This window comes from Gorilla gorilla, chromosome 9 (genome assembly GCF_029281585.2).
Source record: "Gorilla gorilla gorilla isolate KB3781 chromosome 9, NHGRI_mGorGor1-v2.1_pri, whole genome shotgun sequence".
NCBI classification, from domain to species: domain Eukaryota; kingdom Metazoa; phylum Chordata; class Mammalia; order Primates; family Hominidae; genus Gorilla; species Gorilla gorilla.
This window is the reverse complement of record NC_073233.2, coordinates 51,591,206-51,613,294: the sequence shown is the minus strand read 5'-3', so window position 1 is coordinate 51,613,294 and position 22,089 is coordinate 51,591,206. Positions and strand designations below refer to the sequence as shown.

Here is a 22,089-nt window from a genome sequence, read left to right as displayed (position 1 = left end):
TGCTCTCAGCATTACTCTTATTCTGGGTTATTAATAATTGTTGTTTTGACTGTTGTCATTAGAATTGTAATTTATGACCTTTACTAAGAACTTGCTATATGCATTTTCTCACTTCATCCTCTGATATCTATATTTCTTCATAGCATTTAATGCTGCCCGATGTTATATATTTAATCACTTCCTTTCTGTCTTCCCCATGTGACTGCAAGCTTCCTTGAGACTGATTCTGTTTAGTTCATGGCTTTAATTACGGCATCTGGAATATAGTAGGTGCATTGCATATGCTTTCTGAATGAATGAATCCACGAGAGGCCACAGTGAGCAAAGAAAAACTGATTTCAACCCTTCTGAGTGCCTGGTCCAGGATGGATGAACAGACATCCTGGGTGTGACAGAAGGGGAGGAAGCTTAGGGAGCCACGGTGGCTGTTAGCCAGGGCTCCAGCCTGGTACCAGACCTCATTGAATTACCCTCATTGCACAGCTGGGAAAGAGGGACAAAGCTGGAGGGAAGGGACACAGGACTGAAAGCTGTGACATCTGGAGGGACAAGCTTCCATGGGGCCTTCCCCCACTCCCACTCACCACTCCATCTTGGCACAGCAGGCTACACATCTGCCTCTTCCTTGGGATTTCGAGGGAAGGGCATCTTCTTCCTGCTCAACAGAGGAGACTTCTGACCTTCAGCTGATCCCTGCCCACACACTCCCTTCTCTTTCCTGCCAGGTCTCCCCAGAGCTTGGATTGCAACCAAACACCCACCTCCTAGGAGGGGTCTTTCGGTCATTCTTGTCCCTTGACGGATTTGTTGAAATTCCAAATAAACTCCTGTACGAATTTCAGGAGAGTTACTCTAAAGCTGCATGCAGGGATAGATGTGTTTGTTTGGATGCCTCACAGGGGCATCAGCACCTCCTTCAAGGTGTGGTTATTGCCAGTTGCCTCTGGGCATGATCTACCATCATACACCCCAGCACTTCATTGACATTACTTGTCATTCTGTTGATGAAGCAACCTCCTGGAGCTGGAAAGAACTATCTTTTCAACCATAGTAATGAATTACAATTCTCCCGCTGCCCCAGGAACCTGATGGGTCCATGCAGGGATTCTGAAACTGTTCTCTGAGGCCCTAGAGGACAGAGGTGTCCCAGGAGCTTGGGGGTGGCAGAAGGTGAAGGGTAATGGGGAATTCTGGCCTCCTCCTCCCTGCTGCATTCTGAGTAGCCTTTCTTTGTTCTGTTTTGTATGTTGGATTTGAGTATATGGTATATGAAAAATCACATTTTGAGGCAAACAAAGAAACTGCTATTGAAGCGCATGCCGCATGGAATTCCTCTGTGCCTTGCTCTCTTCTGCAAGGGTGGAGACCCCAGCATTGACGGGTAAATGGTTTCAAGGATGCGTGTTGGATGCAAATCCAGCATGGTTCCAGCTTCAGCATTTGTTGATGGGTTGGAAGGCGTCCCCAGGTGAGACTCCCCTCCTGCGTCTCCTTTTCTGTTTCAGGAGCCATCTGCAGGAGCTGGAGAGGTCCTACTATCCATCAGCTACCTCCCAGCTGCCAACCGCCTCCTGGTGGTGCTGATTAAAGCCAAGAACCTCCACTCTAACCAGTCCAAGGAGCTCCTGGGGAAGGGTGAGTGAGATGTGAGAGGATGGCCAAGGCCCCTCCAGCTACCGGGAGTGTGTGCTGAGGGAGGTGCTGCCTGGGAGGAAATGGTCACAGGTAAGCAGGGAGGTGGAATATGAGTGCATCTACGGAGCCATGCTCAGCTGTGTTCTTCACCCTAAGTTCACAAATTGATTTTCGAGGACACACTCATTTCTTTGAGTTCCCATCCATTTACTCTTGGACCAATCCCATCCATTAGGACCGCAGTGTGAGCTACCTGGGGTTCCCTACCTTGGAGATCCACTATGAGAACCATCAGCCCTAACCACATAGCACAAGAAGCCAAGGGTCAGACTATAGCCATGGAGTGAAGGGCCTGGGCTGTCGGGAAAACTTGTCCCAGCCCTTGTCACCCACACCTGGCTGGACCCACCTTTCAGGCAGATGTCAGGAAGGCCAGGTTATTCCCCTCCTGTCTGAACTCACCACCACTGCACTCCCACCACCCACCCCAGTCTCTTCTCTCTTCTCAGCCTTTGCCAACTGCCACCCTCACACCAGCTGAGTGTGGGTGATGGCAGAAGGTGTGTGGGTACATGGGCTGAGGCCTGAGGCTTCAGGCGTCTGTGCCCCATATACCCAAATAAGCTTTTCTGCAACACCCTGGAAGCCTCAGTTTTTCCTTCTGGATACCCCAGCCCAGGTCCAGCATCTCGGAGACCAAAACAAGCTCTCCTATACGAGCAGGAAAGCATCCTCAGCTAGCCAGATAATACCTGGACTGGAAGCCACATGCGCCTAGCAAGATATAAATAAGTCTCTATTTATAGCAGGGTACAAATAAAGAATTGCCACTGCATTCTGAATTTCGAGCAAAAGACTTGGGGCTAATGGAATCAGAAGAGTTGGTCTTGCTGGCAGGTTCCTGAGTCAAAGGTCAAAGTTCAATGCTTTTATCTCATTCCCTTTAGACAATTCTTTGCTTCTTGCTCTCTTTTATAGCTCCTGTCAGGACAATTACAGTACAACACTTCGTCTCAACTCTCTCTGCAGAAATAACAAACTAACTTCCCAGAGGTGATAATTACAGCAATAAATACAAAGTAACAATTATTCTCACATTAGCTTTGGAAACCTTGACTAAGTAATCCAGTCCAGCCTTGTGATGTGACATGAAAGCTCGCCTGGTGACCTGTTTGTGGATTTCCTTGGGGCCAGCTCTCTTGGTGCAGTGCCCTGGGTTTGGGGGAGCGTGCAGGAACAGGCAGCCTGCCTTCATCCCTCTTCCACATGAAGTTGGGGGTCTTCAAATAAGACTTTAAAAAGTACGGATGAGAAGAACTCAACCAACCAGCAGGGGATCTCCTATTTTGATAACAGACAAACATGCTTACACCAAGAATCAAGGGGATGAAGACTTGGGAGCTGGCTTCATTTTTCTGGTCTGAGTTTAAAATCCAGCTGCAGGACCCCTGAGCTATTGTCATGGACCTGGTTTGATGTGAGGATATGAAGTCATGTAGCAAAGGTGGTTCCCTCTTGGTACTCTAACATGCCCCAATCACAGGCCACCCAGTGGCCAGCCTTCTATATCATGGTATTGGCCATTTCCTACACTTTAGTGTCAGTTCTATGGAGGCAAGAACTTCTGCTGCATCCCCATATCTAGACCAGTGCCTGCCATAGGGTAGGCACTTAATATTTGTTGAATGAATGCATGGCCTAGTGGGGGAGTGGAGAATAATCCCCAATGCAAGGAAATGAAAGTATCCTGGATCGACTCCTAGAGTTATAGATTGTCCGGGTGGGATGCTTTCCTGCTGGTATAGCAGAGCCTTCTATGGTCACATAGACTTGGGACCTGTGCTGGGGTATCCAGAAGGAAAAACTGAGGCCTCTAAGATGTTTGGGTATATGGGGCACAGATGTCCGAACTCTTGAGCATCTTTCCAGCACCAGGAGGGAGCTTTGTCCTGGGCCCTGCCAGATCCCAGAAACTCACTCTTGTCCCTTCTCTCTGTCTCTTTTTCCCCTCTGCCCCTCCCCAGATGTCTCTGTCAAGGTGACCTTGAAGCACCAGGCTCGGAAGCTGAAGAAGAAGCAGACTAAACGAGCTAAGCACAAGATCAACCCCGTGTGGAACGAGATGATCATGTTTGAGCTGCCCGACGACCTGCTGCAGGCCTCCAGTGTGGAGCTGGAAGTGCTGGGCCAGGACGAGTCAGGGCAGAGCTGTGCGCTTGGCCACTGCAGCCTGGGCCTGCACACCTCGGGCTCTGAGCGCAGCCACTGGGAGGAGATGCTCAAAAACCCTCGCCGGCAGATTGCCATGTGGCATCAGCTGCACCTGTAACCAGCTGCCCAGCTGCCTCCCTTCTTGGACAGCCCTGACCCGTCCTCTGCAACCTCCTTTCTGTGCCCCTTTCCTCATTCTGACACCCAGAAGACAGTGGCAGATGTGTTTGCAAGGCTGGGATGGCTCTCTCATCATACTCTTGTTTCTTAGAAATAAGCAAGACAGAGCAGGAAATGGAATATGCGGGTCACACTGAGGAATGCATTTTGCTCATCTGTGTTATTGAAGGAGATGCTTATCAGTACAGTTCCTATGCCTGTTTTATAGGTGGGGTTAGGCCAGATGCAGAGAAAGCTAAATGTGGGAATCATGGATGCAAAGAAGAATTTGGCTTTTTGAAAAACAAGCATTTCAAAAATGGTGAAGGAAGTGAAAGTATCCTGGATCAACTCCTAGAGTTAGAGGTTGCCCAGGTGGAAAGAAACCTTAGCCAGCGTTCAATCAGGCTCACCATGCAGGGCAGTCACCCGGCAGTTCTCAAACTTTAGCATGTGAACAGTCACCAGCAGATTCCTGGGCTCGCCTGGAGACATTCCTAGTCGGTATTCCTGGTCGAAGCCCAGGAGCCTTCCTTTTTAACAAGCTGATGTAGAGGGTGGAGCACTGTACATGGAGAAATTCCTTCTACAATATTCCACACAGGTTTTCGGCCACAGTCCTTGATGGAGTCCCAAAACCATGGTGCAGCCAGTTCCAGTGCTGGACACCTCAACCATCAGTGTGAAATCTGGGGCCTCAGCTTTTTAATTTAATTATTTTAATTCTTAATACTTTAATTTGTGCATTTCATAAGCCCCCTGTTCTTGGACTGAATTTTGTGCTTTTTATTGAAGAATTTTATTGTTTTTATCTTAAAATCAGTTTCTATTATCCTTGGGGAGACCATCCCTAACAAAGTACAGGTAGGATCTCCTGTGAGTCATTGGCTGGGTTCTGATTGCTAGATGTCACACCCACCAGCATCACCAAAGTGACTCTGAGATAGACCGGTCCCTTCTCAGCGTTCCAGTCACTTCAGGAGGAATTTAGTTATTGACTTAGTCTATGACATCTGGCTACATGTAGGTAGAGAAGAAAGACAATTTTAAAAAGGAAATCAGGTCTTTTGCCACTGTGCCTCCCTCTGTCTGTTTTCACTTGAATGGGTAAATAACGAGCAGCTAGGTTTTGAATTCCTACCTTGTTATTCTAAACAGATGTCCACATTGTTAATTAAATCTAAATTATGAGCGTTGCTGAGTGGATACGGTACTTACGCCTGAACCAGGATTCCTGGGTTCTGTTGTTGACATTGCCCTTCAGAACCTGTTTGGCCAGCTGTATAAGATAGGACTAATGATTAGGAAGCCTACCCCAATGAATGATATACTAGATGAAATAGTGTTCAAAACCTGTAGGCACTCTCTGGCTAAAAACAAACTCTGAGGCCACCAGCAGATCATCTTTAAGCTAAGTTACTATTTTTCACCTTTTTTTTTAGACGGAGTTTTGCTCTTTGTTGCCCAGGCTGGAGTGCAGTGGCACAATCTCGGCTCACTGCAACCTCCGCCTCCCAAGTTCAAGCGATTCTCCTGTCTCAGCCTCCTGGGTAGCTGGGATTACAGGTGCCCACCAACATACCTGGCTAATTTTTGTACTTTTAGTAGAGATGGGGTTTCACCATGTTGGCCAGGCTGGTCTTCAACTCCAGACCTCAGGTGATCTACCCGCCTCGGCCTCCCAAAGTACTGGGATTACAGGCCTGAGCCACCGCGCCCGGCCTATTTTTCACTTTAATTTGGCAGCTGAGAATGCCCAGAAAGTGCCAGAAGCATCGTGGCATTTCCAGAACCATGGATTCTGCCTTTGGACCCCTCTATTAATATTAAAACTCTGGGCCTTCAGATGTCACCCTAATCCACTGCCCTAAGACAGAATTTCTGGACAAGATGGGTAAGGGCTTCATTCCTTCAACAAGTCAAGTCATACTTGGCCTCTCCCTGAGAATCTGAGCAGGAGCCTTATAACCTGTGGTCATTATTTTTTCTTTCTGTACAGAAATAGAAAAGCATTAGAAATAACTTCTAACCATCCTCTGAAAAAACAGAAAAAATATTGAATCCCTCTTTCATGGGAAGTCTTTTGGATAATTGGAAACCTTCATCACTGAGGTTGGCCAGCCCCTGCCAAGTGTTGTGTAGGCAAAGCACTTGTTAGTGGCTTCCTATGAAATGTTTTAGAGATCTCTTCACCATACTGGTTTCTTCTCTTTGGTTGGTATGGGTAAAAGAAAACAAAACATTTCCTATAAGCTGAAAGCTGACCAGCATTCTCTTCTTGGTAACATCTACTACTCCAATCTAGAAAATTTGGATTCTAGACTAAAAATCAGGAAACATGGCTCCTTATAAATCTGTGCAGCTGCCTTATAGTACCATCAAAGGAATTTCAGGTGGGCTGGGCGGGGCCCCTGATCCCAGAATTATCAACTCCACCCATCATCATTTGGTCATGAAGCATCCTTTCATTCTTCTTCTTTTTTGGGGGGGGGGCGGGGCGGGGGAGGGATCTCAAAGTTTTAGTCTTCCAGAATCCAAATTAAAGGTTGCCCCTGATGGGAGCCAGGTTCCACCACAGAACATCTTAGATGTCAGCCTTGACCTCACTTAGCAGGGATTACAGAAATGAGATACATTTTGAAGGAGAGTTGTCTGTTATGTTCACTGTATTCTAAGTGCCTGGGATAAAGCTGTCTCATGGGTGCTCCATATATATTTGTTGAGTGAATGAATGAATGAAGAGTGGCTGGCGGAGTAGGCAGAAAAAGACACTGCGAATGGCATAAAAATTAGAGTCCTAGCTGAGTTCTCAATGGTAAAGGCATCAGATGTCTTAGCAGTCAAGCTAGAAATTCATGACAATGAGTATTACTATTTGCCTAATGATAATTCATTGCTCTCCACGTAAATGTAATCAACAGATGAAGAGAATATAATTGCTCTGCTTTTCCAGTAAAACTCCATCTTAGTGAATTTTAAATTATCCAGAGATGTCAAACTGCCAAATCAAAATATTTCAGTAGTCTTTGCATCAGCTTACCTTGTACCAGAAACATTTCCAATTTACTATCAAATTATAGTAACTGAGCCTATGTGAAGTATCTCATCATTTTTGAAAGGAACACCTTGTGTGATGCCAGTGAGCATTTCTAAAAAGGGTGTGAGGTAGAGGTAAAAATAAGGTGAGAGACCATTTCAGAATGCACTGTTGCTCAAAAAGGTGATCTGGTTCTTTCTTCAGAGATTTCTACGGGGATAGAAAATCAGGAGTCTGCCCTCATTAATCTGTGACTCCACCTCTTGCATCAAATCAATATCTATTTGTTGAGCACTTATTGATTAAGACCTTGCATATGTCTGTCCATTTTGATTTGAGATACAACTTTTTGTGTGGGTTGAATGACAAGTCACTCCAAACAAAGCTGGGCACAGAGAGTCAGCTAGGAGACCAGTTAGTTATTCAGGGTCCATTTCTCTTGGATGTAAAGGAGTCCTGGGTAAAATGTGGCTGTAGCCTAAACCAACTAGTCCTTGTGATTTGTTTCTGCCCTCTGTGTTTCCTGTTGTCAAATGCTAAGTGTGTGTTTTGCAGTCATGAACTAAAGCACAAAAAGATGCATGAGACATTGTAGTCATATGTCTGGTGTGACACTTTGGAGCAAAAACCTTGCAGTGGTAAATAAAAAATTTCCAACAGGGTCAGCTGCCTGGTGTTTTCTTTTTTTCCGTTTTACCTAATATTTTGGCATATAAAATGCAGAAGAAATCATCTGATAAGCACTTATGAGCCACTGCCATGTTTAATAAAACTTGACAACTACAATTGAAGTACCCTCAGTGCCCTTTACTCAGAAGACCATGACCTTGGATTTGGGGTTTATCATCCCAGGCATTCCCTCATACATTTATTACATGTCTCTGTAAGCCCTGAGTTCCATAAAGTGTTTTTAAACTTCATTTAAATTGTATCACACTATTTTCACTCAACATTAAATATTTCAGTTTCATCTGTGCAGACACATGCAGCTCCAGTTTATTTCTTTTTCACTGATGTATGATATTCCATTGTATGGATATGCCACAGTCCTATGCAGTTGATGTATATCTACATGTTTCTTTTTCTTTCTTTTTTTTTTTTTTTACTGTTACAAGAAATGCTGCTATGACATTCCTCTGCATGTCTCCTTGTGCGCTTGTGTGAGTTTCTCTAAGATATATACCCAGGAGTGAGTCATAGAGTACTCTGTGCATGTGCATGTGTGTGTACCTTGGTGGCCTTGCTTGAGTACTGAATCAAAGAGGCTACATACAATTAGGAATGCCAAGGTTGGGTGAAGCTTTTCAGGGATTTGGCTTCATTGCTGGGGAGAAAAATTTGGTGGAAACTAGTAACTTCTCTTTCTTTAACATTCCCCAAAGAAATACTCCATCAATGGAAGGGTCTAGTAGCAGCCAGTGGTACTCATGAACTCCTGGTGGCAAGCAGGGACAAGGGGACTCCTGGAGTCCTGTCATCCTAAGCCTTCCTGGTGGCCACTACAGCCCTGGCCTCTGGAGGAAGAGGGATTAAGCAAGGGGCAGGGCCTGAATTTTCAAGCTAGTAGAAAATTAGCCAGGTCACACAGAATTAAAATAGAAGGTTCTTAAATAGGATAAACAATCCATAAAGAAAGCCATGAGATGTCATTGCTTTCCAAGTCTGCATATAATTCCCTATTTTATATTATGTATACACATACATTCTATTGTAATGGCAACTAGCATTTAAATTTTCATAATAAAGTAGGATCAGTTGGTTTTATCCCACATAGTCGAATGTTATGCAGACTGTGTTTCACAGGTAACTATGAATATGGCCCACCTGAACCCAAAACTCATACTTAAGAGTCTGGATTGATATAAAAGAGAAATGGAAGAGGGAAGCAGAGTTCATGAGTCACTTTATACAAGGACTTTCCATTGAAATGCTTCTAATAACAAGCACTGTTCCTGCGTATAAAATTGACTCATGTCTAGAGCATTGCCTCAGAAACTGGGAATCTGCAACCCGGCTTGGCTTTGTGACTGACCACTGCAAAATGAATTTGGAGCAAATGATCACTAAGGCTCCTTCCAGCTTTAACATTTTGTGATTCTGTGACCTAGACTGTCAACAGCTTTTTTTTTTTTTTTTTTTTTTTAGACAAGGTCTGGCTCTGTCACCCAGGTCAGAGTACAGTGGCACAATCTAGGCTCACTGCATCCTTGACCTCCCAGGCTCAAGCAATCCTCCCACCTTAGCCTCCTTAGTAGCTGGGACCACAGGCACATGCCACCACACCTGGCTAATTTTTTGTATTTTTTGTAGAGATGGGATTTTGCTACGTTTTGCCCAGGCTGATCTCAAACTCCTGGACTCAGGCGATCTGCTCACTTTGGCCTCCCAAAGTACTGGATTACAGGTGTGAGTCACCACACCCAGCCAACAACTTACTTTTTACACATACCTTTAGCCTCCTATCTTGTGCATAAAACAAATTAAACCGATATACATGTGTACTTGCCCTCCCTGCCCCATGCCTGCCTGGCAATGTCCCCCGGTATCTCCTGACAGTCCCTCCTGACAGCTACCCACTCCTCTAGACAACCTGAAATGGCACCTGAGGCTTCAAGTCAGCCTCTTCTCATTTGCTTAATTGCTAACGGAGCTGGTGGTAATTTTCCATCCAAGAGTTTCATTTTTTTTTTTTTCTTTTTTTTAGAGCCAGTTGGAAGCATCACCATTTCAGGAGCTCTGAACTCTAGCATCTGTTCTGTCTCCCTCCTGAGGCAGACGCCTGGCAAGGATAAAGCCACAGGATGTGGCTGTGGATGGATTTAGGGAGCTGGGCATTTTCTTAGTTCAAGTGTTGGCGAACTGTCCCCTTGCTCCACTTCCTCATCTCCTGCAGGTGAGCCAGCACAGATGGCCCCTGGCAGGGACCTCAGCAGCTTCCTCAAGCCAGAGAAGAAGACCCCTACCTTGGAGGAGGATGGGAGGAAGCCAGACTTTCTCCCAGATAGGCGCCTCCATCTCTAGAAGCCAGACGTTGCCATGGAAACTGAGCTACTGGTGGCCACTGTGTGATTTGGCCCCTGTGCTCGCTCATCCCCAGCCAGGTTTGGTCTCCTGTCAGTGCAGCCTATCCATGCTAGGGCATATAGTTCCCCAGCTCAGTTTCCCAGTGCCCTTTCTTTGTGTTTCAGGACAGCCTGTTGGCAAGTGAGCAATGGCAGAAATCTTGTTTCAGAAACCTAGGGATTCCAACCAGGGACAAGCAAGGAGGAACCTGCTTTTCTAGCCAGAACAAACAGAACCTCTCTGCAGTCCCTTTCTCGAGGGCCAGGTGAGATGAGCTGCAGGAAGCAGAACAAGGTGCCCTGAGGATCTCTCTGAGAGGGGAATGGTGATTCCCATTTAGGTAGAGGCATCCACGCCAGTTGAAGATGTAAGTGGCTCTGCATTAAAAGTCACCCCGGGAAGCCCCAGGGATTCTGGATGAAAGAGGATGGCAGCAGGAAACCTTGATGCTTCCTAGCACCTCATTCACCCTGATCTTAGCGGTCGCAATGAGGATGATAATGATAATCAGCACCTAGTAAACCATGGCTCTGGGCTAAGCACTGAAGAGATAGAATAGGATGACTCATCCAAGGTCCCATAGGTTGAAAGAGGCACAGGAGGATTTGAGTCTGGGATGGTCTAACCCTAAAAGGCCAAGGCTCTGGGGTACAGCCAGTAGCCCAGGGTCTTTATTGGAAGATCACTTACATGCATAGGCAGTAGCTTAAAAATGCTACTTGGAAGCATGAACTCTGAGAATCAGCAAGCTGGAAGGAGCTGGAAAAGTTCTCTTTCCTATAGGAACTAGGAGGCACCTGGCTGGATTGGGCAGAACATTGTCCAAGGGGCAAGAGCAAGTCGGAATGGAGGGGAACTCAAGTGAGTACCATGGGAACAACCTCCAGCTTTGTGGAGTAGGGGCCGGGTCAAGGTTAGATGCAACCAGAGGTCAGGCGCAGGGTCTTTCTGATCAAGGAAGGAAACCAAGATAGAGACAGGTAACATGGAAGAACCTAGGACCTCAGCTGTGACCAAGACAGCATTGCAGGAGTTGCACTTCTATCAGGAGTGGCTTAAGTTCATTCACCCCTTCAATACCCACTGATTAAATGCCCACTATGTAGCTTTTCCCTTGTGGGTGTTACCATATGGAAGGGGAAGACGGACATAAAACAATCTCTGTCTTTCTCTCTCTCTGTCTGTCTGTCTGTCTCTATCTCTCTCTCTCTCACACACACACACACACACACACACACACACACACACACACACACACACAGAGTAATTATACAGTTTAGATAGGCTGGCCAGGAAAGACCCCTTTGAGGCTGCATTTTAGATGAGACCTAAAAGAGGAGAAGAGTTCAGTCATGCAACCATCTGGGAAAGCTATCCCAGGCAGGGGGCTCATGGCATCAGAGGATCCCAAGGTAGAAAAGAGCTTAGTGAGTTGAAGGCAGTGTGGCTGGAGCCCAATGCAGGGGAGGACCAGATGAGGCTGGGAGGTAGGCAGGGCTGCACTGTGTGGGGCTGATGGGTCATAATTAGGATTTGGATTGAATTATAAGGGCAATGGGAAACCAGTGGAAGGTGTTAGGCAGAGCAGATGCCATGACTGAATCTAAGTTTTAAAAGATCATTCTAGAAATTGTTGCATGGTAGCCTTTCAGGTCTTCAGGCAGCTGGTCATTCTCCTAAGTCCTCTTTGGGTTGGACTCAACTTGCCCTTGAATCTTGGGGAAGGAGGGACAGGAGAAGCTGGGGAAAAGAGGGAGGAAGGGAATGGAATAGATCTCACCCCCTTATCATTTCCTACAAGTCCCACTGTGGGGAGACCAACTTCATGGTGAAGTGCAAATGGGGAGTCTTTCCTTCCCTTGCTTCCTGGTGATGAAATCATTAACATGTTCCAGATACTGCTGCAAAGGTGGGTCAAATCTGTGTAGCCCAGCATGGGGGCGGGCCTGAGCCTGGTTCACTTGGGCTGATTGGGTGTGGACAGCTATGTCTCTTTGCTCCTTCTTTCCCTACACCTCCTCTGGGAAGAAGAAAACTAGACTGTTCCATGGGGTCTGTTGAATGGCTTTCACAACAGGAGGCCTCTGAGTGATCAACCACGGGAAGGAAGCCTTCAAGGGCTGGGAGGAAAATGGCAGAAGACAGAGGTTAAGAAAAAGGAACTAGGAAGGCTCCTAAAAGGAAGACAAATGGGCAGGGCAGGGAAACTGGAAGTAGGAGGACTGAGAAGCTCAGGAGGAAAAAATTAAAACATATTATGTGTCTTCACTGGATTTATACTAATTTTTGTAAAACAATGTGGGGAAAGCATCACTCATCACCCCTATACCAGTGCCAATGACAAACCATTGAGGAAAGACCCTTCTCCAGCGATAGGTCTGCAAGTAGAGAACCATGCCAGGCAGCTTGAGGGAGAATGAGAACAACAGTTTATCTGCAACAGCCCTTGTGTGCTGCCTCCAGGAGATTCTTGTGGGATGAATGCATATGGGGGCAGAGAGATTTATTTTAAACGGTTTCGGTCACACCTCTTTTGGCCTGCCTGGTGGGCGAGGTACGTAGGTTACTTGCTGGAAGGAGACTCTAATGGGGGAACAATGAGAGCAGCAAGAAGGGGCTAGTGGCCTCTTCTAGTTCCTTCCAACCTGGCAGCAGGCAGGCTCCTATTCTGACACCTGAGCCCTTGCGGTGGGGCCCGTTCTGAGTCAACCAGAGCACAGGCCGGGGATAGAGGAAAGGAGGCAGCAATTCAACAGTGGTGAGTAAATTTAAATGCTTTTATTAACAATCTTCTTACATTACAAGGATAATATGACAAAAAGAAAGTTTCTGCGTACATATTATGATAAACCAACATAGCTCTATTTGTATCCAGTGTTCTAGGTCCCGTCACACAGGTACTATAAAGCGTAGTCTGCAAAATAATAACATCAAGAGGTTTTCTTTAAAGAAAGAAAGTATTAACATATTAATATGTATGTGATAATAGACTCCTAGGTATTTCCCCCCATCCCCACTTATTTTTCCTTTGTGATTGACATGAAAACGGTTCAGCAGCGTGGGGGTGGAGAGGAGAGAGACGGGGGCTGAAATAGACGGAATCAGACTGCTGGTTCTTCCGGAGAGACAAAAGTGAAGACTGAGAGGTGCCCGAGGGCAGCCTGGCCTTTGTCTTTTGGTGAGCAGTATTGTGACCGCTGTCCCCCTCTGGACAGAGGGCTCGGTCCCTTGGTGCCCCTGGCGTGCTCTCTCTCTGAGGTACAGTGCATTGTGGGATTGCTACCTGGGGATGCCCATCCCCTGGCCGTGGGTCTAGTCCACTGCAGTGGGAAGAAGGCTCGGCCCGGCCTGGTCTCTCTTGAGCCAGGTACTGGAGGGTGTCCCAAGACCCAGTTGGCAGCTAACTGTGGCTCAAGGAGGTGGGCATTGGCAGAACAGACCCGCCCTGGGCTGCAGGTGGAGGGGTGGGCCTGCTGGAGACTGAGGTACTTGTAGGATGGTGGGGAAGAGCAAGACAGGGGCAGAGGAGGCTCAGGATGGGAGCAAATGCCCCTTCAGACCCCAAAGGCGGAAGGCTGGTCTGGAGAGAGGGAGCATGCAGCTGCCCTTGCTCCATCATCTGGTGCCTGGTCAGGCCCTCTCTCCTACCTCCAGGAGGAAAAAAACAGAGAGAGGAAACTGGGAGCAAATGGGCTTCTGGGTCCCGTCAGGGTTGCACAAGCCCTCTGTCATGCTGCCAGCTTGCACCGGTGCCCCCCATACATCCCCGCCCGGCCCGGGCTAGGAGCTGGTGATAAACCCAGGGAGGGGCCCTCCCCAACGAAAGTGGATGAGCTTGGGGTATCCCAGCTCAGCCTCTGCCTCAAGTCACAGAATGCGAACAGTGTATGTGAACTAAACCTGCCTGTTACGGCGGGAGTGGGGGAGGGGCCACGGGGACTCTGTGAGGGAGGGGGAACAGCGTTGTCCTGAGTACAGCCAGCAGCAGCTGCTGCGCGGAGCGGGCTGGGCCAAAGCCCTGCTTCTGGACTGGAGTAGCCATTGAATTTATGAGTGTGCAGATATGTCTCTCCCACCGTTTCCTGCTAGCTGATGCCCCCTGACCTGGCCAGAAAGCCTGTGGATGGTGGGCAGCGCTGCCTGGCGATGCTCACGCTGCCCGCATCCTCTCCTCCTGACAGTGGTTTAGCAAGTGAGGGAGGCCAGGACTGCTGCACTTCAGGGGCTTGGCCTCTAGGGGCAGCAGAAGCATCTAACAGGGCAGGGGCGGTATCTTTCCTGGACCAGCTCTTGATCCAGTTTGCACCTTTCCTATTGCCACTGACGCTGCTCAGTCCTGGTGGGGGAGGGTTTTGAAGGAGTTTGTGCAGTGGTCCCTCCACCAGGAGTCAGAGACCACGTCCTGCTGCCAAGCAGCAGTGACCGCCTAAGCATAGGCTGTGGGGGTGGGGAGAGGTAGGGGGCACCTCAGCTGGAGCTCAGGGGGTATCTCCTTCCAACCTCAGACCAAGCCTGTGGAAAAGGAGAGAAAGTGCATGGAGCGAGCCGGGACCCAGCCACTCTCCTCTCCAACACTCCGGGTAGGAGGTCCCCTTGCCAGCCAACCCTGCCTGCTGGCCTTCCCCGGCTCCCTCTCCGAAGGCCGTGCTCCCTTCCCCTTTGCACAACACAGCGCCAGGCTTCCCACTGCTCTCCCAGCTCTATAGACTCTTATTTTTATATCTATTTAAAACATAGAAATGTATAAATATATAGGATATTATTTATAGATATATAGACGTGATTTACTCTCTTACTCTGTGTGTATACGTACTGTATATGTCCATATATACAACATATATGCTGTAGCATCTGTATTCTACACTGCACATACCCCTGCTTCCATGCACTCTCTCCTAGGGAGACTGGATTGCATAGGTATTTCCAGGGTGATACCACTTGAGGGGGTGGGGGGGAAGGGAGTGCCAGATGGAAGTGGAGGGGCGTACCATTTTCCTCCCAAAAGGGCACTTTTTCTCCCTCTGGCTAACATGCAAAGATTGCCTGAAAGGCTCCTTAAAAATATCACAGCACCATCCACTCAGCTCAAGCACCCTAACCAACAGACAGCAAGAGAAGGGCCCCCACCAAGAGGGAGATGGGTTTCCCTCCAAGCAGGAGAAGGGCGTGCCAGTCTCTTGGGTCCTCCTGAGGACTGAGGAAGAGGCCAGACTAGAACCCATGACACGGCACCACCTCCCCAGAAGACTGGTGTCTGGAATGGGCACACCACTGCCCTCTGAAAACCCCCTTTCTTGTCTGAGGAGGACTGGCCTGCCTGTTTCAGCTGTTTCAGCCTGGCTTGGCTAGATCTGCCTCTTGAAGCAGGGAGGGGGCACAAGTCCAATGCCTTCTGCCAAAATTGGACCTATGGGCCAAGAAAAAGCATGAATTCGACTTGGAAATCAACCCAGACTGAAAGCAAAAAGCAGACCTAGGTCTAGAACTCCCATCCCTAGAGGGGGTAGAAGGAAAATGAAAGGGGGGATCCAGAAGAGGGAAGTTATACTTCAACCCCTCAGGCCACCTCCTGGGTCCCATCAGGCTCCAGGCGATCAAGTAACATGGCACCAGCCCCTCAGTGCCAGCTGGGCCAGGGCTGTGGGCCCACAGTAGGGTCTCAGCTATTGTTTCCAGCCTTCTGCATGCTTTCCCCCCTGTTGGCACCACCTCCAAATGAATGGAAAACATTTAAACATTACCTTAAGTAATTACAAGGTACTTTTCCTAAATTAAAGGGTTGGCATAAGCAACTCAAGGGGAGGACCACCTCAGCAAAACAACTCAACTTGGAAACATGTGGCAGAGGCTGAGGTCAGAGACCCCCAAGTGCCATAGATTCCAGGGCCCAGCACTGAACCTTGCCATCCAGGGACCCTGGAACTTGAGCCTGCTCTCAGTCTCAAGTGAGGATGGGGAAATGAGGATGTGCCTAGCATCACAAGGTGTCATAGGCCAGTCATTTAAAAAATTAAATTAAATAAGGCTGCTGTTTCTGATGCCTGGACTCTCATATTCAACCAGGCAGGCAAAACTTGGGGATTCTGACATGGCAAGAGTTACAGACTTGACTGGGCTGTCCTCATGTTTCACAGATACTAGATGGCAGTGGATTTTTTCTTTGTCCTCCATGAAGGAAAAGCAGATCATGTTAATCATAAGGGCTCTGGCTCCCAGGCTCTGCCAGGTATCGCCTTGGCACAGTTGGCCACAAACCTGGGCCTCAAGGTTGATCTCACTTCCCACCAACCCTACGAGCCAAAGAAAGTCACTAATCAGCCAGCCCAGTTATGCCAAGTCTCAGCCCCAGAGACACACTTCATTCTAAGCCTGTAGTCATCACTCCTAAGCCAGAGGCTGAGTTAAAGGGCTCTGTCTTGTCTGAAGTAACAACATTTGGGATGCACCAACTGCTTTTCCACAGTTCTGTATACACATCAAGGGGAGATTAGGTTAGCCAAGCACCTGCTCCCTGGGCTAGACCCTGAGTGTCCCATCAGTCCAAGTCCTTCTCAAGCAAGCAGAAGAGTGGGAAATGCTTATGACAGAAATCATGGGTAATCACATGCAGAATTCACAGGACAGAAGCACTGGGCCTCCCAGGGAGCATCCAAGCTGAGAAGAGACCCCGTGTAAATTGCAGTGGTGTATCACCCAAATTATTCCCTGTCCCATGGCAATGTGGCCTACAGAGTGTCTGCCACAGCCCTGGCATGGCTAAATTCAGCAGAAGCCACAAGCACCCAGAGTTTTAGGGATGCCCTAACCTAACTTCAAGACCACCTGAGAGGTTAGCTTTTCCAAGGTCTCGTGGCCAGCTCAGGAGGTGACCCCTGCAGCTGCATGCTGTGCATAGCAGCTCATTCTGCTAGGCCAGAAGCGGGTCACCTACTCTCAGCTTTCTCAGGAACTACAGGGTAGGCACTGGCACTGGCCCATAAGCTTTTCCCCTTCTAGCTGAAGATTTTAGCTCATTTTGGCCATGATCTCTTGAGAGGAAAAAGAGTAGCTCCAACTGACCAGGTGCTCAGGAAGACACTGGTTCTCTCTTCCTGGTTTTCAAATGAGCGGGAGCCTTAGCCTGCTCCTCCCTACCCATTAACCAATGTAAGGTGTAAGGCAACTGTTGGCCAGAAGAAAGGATCCCAACCTACTGTTTCTGCCCTCACCAAGCCCTGTCTTGCTAGCCATCTCTGCCCTCAACCCTTCTTAGTCTCTGCAATGTTCAGTGAAAACTCCCCAGACACAGCAGTTTGCGTGTGTGAGGGGAGAGGAAGTCCCAAGGCTGGGGCTGGGCCAGGTGGGACCTGGTGCTTTGCAACAGCATCCCATTTGACCACAGTTAGGTTTTGACCCTGATGGGAGGAACAGATGGAGGGAGACATCAGTTTAAAGTGGGGAAGTGGAATGGGGCGGGAATCTCAAAGCCTCAGAAGGCTTTCAGCCTTTCCTTGCTAGTTCCTGCTAACTGTCTTCTTGCTCAGAGGAGGGTGGGGAAACGTGTGCAACTGGGGTGGGAGGTGGGGTGGATGTCACCAGGCAGGGGTGCATTGATTTGTTGAAGAAGGCAGCATATGAGGCCTGGCAGTGGGACAGTTGGAGGAACCCATTTTTTTTTTTGTTTTTTGTTTTTTAACATGCTACATCACTGTTGAAAACAAACAAAAATGTTTCAAAAATAATATATAATATATATAATATATTTATATAATGAAAAGCTATTGACTAGCAGCAATGATTCTAAAGTTATCTTAGCACCAAGACCATGGAGGTGAAGGGGAAGGGATTGGTAGGGGATGAAGGGACTGGTGGGACCAAGAAAGGGCTATAACATGTTCAGTGTTGATGACATTTCCACTATGGTTCTCAACGGTGGCAGGAGGCCTCAGAGACAACATAAACCAAGAAGGAAGGAAGCCACCACAGTTTTATAATGTCTGAACCAAGCAGGCTGAAGACATTGGGGCCTTGCCTGTGGCCAGATAACACCACCCTCTGCCAACCAAGAGATGAAGCTCTCAGCAGAACTGACCACATGTATATAATTCAGATCTTCCTCCCTCCCCCAAAATGACCTGCATCCACGTGATAGGATCTCTGCATATAAAATATGCATAAATCAGATGTAGGAACATGAACAGAAGTTTTTAACAGCTCACGCACATTTTTTAAAACTCCCTTGCGAGGTATACCGGTAGTTAAATGAATGAAAGAGCATTGATCAGACTCCTCTAGTTTAAACCACTACTTGCCCCAGGGAATAGGCAAGTGGCTATTTCTAAAGCTTATATTGTATATTGTGATTGTGTGTGTGTGTGTGTCTGTGTGTGTGTGTCTGTGTAGGATGATGCCTTGAGAGTCCTCTCTTCTTTTCTCCATTTCTTTAGGACATCTCTACCCTGTTCAAAAAAGGAAGAGTTTACAGGCAGAGACACATTCCCCAGTTTCCTATGACCATGTAGCATGTTATCAGCCTTGTTGCAAAAGGAGGACCACATCTCTACAGACTCTCATTTGAGTTATGCATAACTTAGGGCACAATTTGCATTGACACCACCTGCCACTGAACTATAGCAGGCATTTCTTGATTATTAAAGGAAAAAAAATACCCTCAACACATGATATGATTATAAAGAAAAAGTATAAATAATCCATGTAACTCAAATATGTACTTCTCATTTTCCTTGTTTTTTAGCCAAAAATCACTCCCCTGTTGGGGTCTGGACTTCTTGGCTCTTCATCTCCCCAAAAGCCCTGGATTGGAATGGAATTATATTGTTTTATCCTCCACCTCGTAAAAACAGGAATGCTAAAAGCTTACCCCTTCTCCCTTCCCCAGAATTTCAAGCTCGGCGGTGAGGCAATGTTGCCTTCAGTATAATGGGTAATATTGTGAGTTTCCAGGGGGGCTGGAAGGAAGGGATCCACAACCCAGGGTTGGACGAGGCAACAGAGGTGAGGTGTGGCAGTGTCACAGTTTGACCGACACTTTTGTTTGTAGGACAGTGAAGGAACCCTCATCAGGAAATGAATAAAAAAAGATCTCAAGCTGAAGTCAGGTGGGGAGGGAGAAAGGTCAACCCCCCCGCCTCCCAAATGCAGACAGACAACCCACCCTGACTTAAGTCAGAGATCTGATTCAGCCGGACCAGAATGTCAATGAGGAGGCCGAGGAGCTCCCTCCCATCATAAAACCAAATGAAAAAAGAAAAGGCAAGAACATAAACCCAAACCCAGAGCCCCGCCACCCGCAAATGAAAACATAAACAAAATGAGCTACCTAAAGGTGATGACAGAGACCTGTCATTTTAGCTTATGCTGTTGGTGGACAGTAAGGTGGGAACACAGGAGGCCCCAGCACGTGCTTCTGTGAGTGAAAATGAGTTGCCATGTATGTTGCAGCTGCCAAATTTTGTAGACAAGAGTCAGTTTCCAACATTTTTCCTTTCTGAAAGCTCCCAGTGGCTTCTGGTGGACGCATCACCTTGGTTTTTAAAAATTTTCAGTGTGAGTTTATATATATATATATATAATATAATATAATATATATTTATATAATATATCAAAGCTTATGAGTATAGATTAAAAAAATATTCAACAGCTTAGTGAACTCTGCAGCTCCAGCTCCCTAAATGTCGGGGTAAAACTCCGTCCCGTGGTCCATGGTCTGTAGTGCTGGCTTCTGCTCCAGTGCAGACATCCTACTGAGGACTTCTGCAGACAGCGCGTAACTGTTCCCAGACTTCTCCTCAAACCAGCTGTCCAGGGCTCGCTTGGCATCAAAGCTGGTGATTGGCGGTCCGTTTACAGCGATTGTCAACAGGTCGCTAAGCTGCTCCAGGGTCAGGCGGGAGCGGTGGTTTTTGCGAACTCGCTGGAGGGCATTGCGGCCTTTCTCGCAGCAAGCGGTGGAAGTGGGGAGGACTTTAAGAACCTGGATGATCTTGTTCAAGAGTGGAAACCTCTGTTTGTACTTGCAAATGTGGCTGATCAGGTCTTTGAAGCCATTTTTGGTGTAGTACTCGGCCTTGAGTTCTCGCCACTCCATCAACAGACTACCCCGGGGGTCCAGCCCTTCCCTACAGACATCCCGGGAAAAGGTTGGGATGGCCTCCAGGTGATCAAATATTTGCACCATATCCTCCTTGCCGTAGCTCATCAGCTCCTCAGTGCTCCTGGGCCAGGCAGCCAGGTCAAACACCTGGCAGGCCTTCACAAAGATCCGGCTGCGGGAGTCGAACCTCTGAGCCAGGATGACCTGGGTCTTCTGGCAGATCTTCTCCCTGATGGACTGGAACTTGGCTTCAGCCACCCTGAGGTTCTTCATGGCGATCCCGTTGAAGCTCTCTCGGAAATTCTCCTCGAACTCCTGCAGGTATTCTCCCGGGGAGTCAGCCAGCCGGCTGATCTCCTGGATGGCCTCCTCGATCTTGTCATCCACCTGGGACACCAGGAGGTACTCGCCCTGGAAGATGTAGGCCAGACGCGAGAGCACAGCGATCACGTCCAGCAGGAAGTAGATGAGCTTGATGGACTGGTAGTCCATGAGGAACTGCAGCAGGGCCAGTGCGATGGCCGAGGCGTCTGCCCGCTGGGTCTGGCTGCTGACCTCCTTGAGATGGGCCACCACCTCCAGGTAGTCCTTGATGAGAGCGTTGAGGACGTTCTGCTCACCGATGATCCACCGCACTGCCCGGATATCGCCCAGGAACTCTGTCTCCTCACAGAGGGTGGCCGCCGTGGACCGCAGCTCGCACATGAGGCGCGGTGAGTAGCGGTAGAAGCTCAGCAGCTGCTTCAGGTTGTTCTCCAGCTCCTCCAGGCATGGGAGCTCCTTCCCGCTGATGGCATCCAGGATCTCCAGGTGGGGCCGGTGCACCATGAAGGGCAGGCACAGCAGCCAGGGCAGTGTCTTGCGGATGGTCATGAACATGCTGGCACGGAGGCTGGCTGTGATGTTGGCTCCGTCTACACCCAAGCCAACAGTTGGCTTTTCATCCTGCAACCGGATGCCCAAGGCCGAGAAGGCCCGGTCAAGTGCCTGGAGATAGCTTTCTGTGCTAGAGAATCCCAGCTCCTGCAGGGACAGGAACTCTGTGGCCGGGGGCCCATCACTGCTGGTGTACTGAACATAGACAGCCACCGTGTCGGCCAGCAGGTCATCGCTCTGCCCATCCAGGATGACGCTGAGGCAAGGTGACTGGCGGATGCGCTCCACCAGGTCTTCCCGCAGGGCCCGGGCGATGTGATGGATGAGGATCTGGCAGTCTCCCTCGTTCATGTACTGGTCCACCACCTTGAGCTCACACTTCCTCAGCAGCTCCGCCAGGGGCCGGAAGTCCAGGTAGGGCCTGCCCTCCAAGGCCAGGTGGTAGGCGGTGTTGAAGAGCAGGGTCATGTTGCGACACATCTCCTCTGTCTTCTCCGGGTGCATGCGGAGCTTGTACAGTTGCAGGCACTTCTTGTGCAGGTTGCTCTGGCTGTGCAGTTTGATGGTGTGAATCTTAAACTGCTTGGAGCCAATGATGAAGGCCGAGGTGCGTGAGGACTGCACCGTGTACTGGCGGCAAACGTGGCACCACATCTCATTGAGGGTTGGGGAGTACCGCAGGAACCAGAACTTCTTCAGCCATTCCTGCTTAAAGCGCCGGATTCGGCGCCCGGTGGCCGATGACATCTTGGAGGGCTCATCCGTCGCTGTCATCATATCATTGGAGACAGATTCATCGGCTGAATCGACTTCCTGGTCATCGTCCTCCATGATGGCGGGGCCGGAGACCATGCTCTCTGAGGCTGAAAAACAAATGGGAAAGAAACATTTATACCTGGTGGAGAAAACAGGCTTTTCCAAAATCCACAGGAAACACTCCTGGAAGGTAGGTGCCACACCGTGGGAAACAGAAGTCCGTGGAAGCCTATGATGGATTGAATCCCAGCCCAGAATT

The 22,089-nt window shown here is 48.5% G+C and overlaps 2 protein-coding genes across 8 annotated transcripts in view; one reads left to right on the top strand and one right to left on the bottom strand.

Moving 5' to 3' along the window:
• Nucleotides 1-7,704, top strand: part of SYT13 (synaptotagmin 13) — a 46,184-nt gene extending 38,480 nt beyond the window's left edge. For both annotated transcript variants that reach the window (XM_019037636.4, XM_055354739.1), the window contains exons 5-6: nt 1,506-1,635; nt 3,660-7,704. In XM_019037636.4, coding sequence (XP_018893181.1) covers nt 1,506-1,635; nt 3,660-3,964 — 435 coding nt within the window. In that variant the 3' untranslated portion in view covers nt 3,965-7,704. The remainder of the gene's footprint in view (nt 1-1,505; nt 1,636-3,659) is intronic.
• A 5,164-nt stretch (nt 7,705-12,868) lies between these two features.
• Nucleotides 12,869-22,089, bottom strand: part of PRDM11 (PR/SET domain 11) — an 88,530-nt gene continuing 79,309 nt past the window's right edge. For all 6 annotated transcript variants that reach the window (XM_055354732.2, XM_004050987.4, XM_019037500.4 and 3 more), the window contains one exon: nt 12,869-21,937. In XM_055354732.2, coding sequence (XP_055210707.1) covers nt 19,773-21,937 — 2,165 coding nt within the window. In that variant the 3' untranslated portion in view covers nt 12,869-19,772. The remainder of the gene's footprint in view (nt 21,938-22,089) is intronic.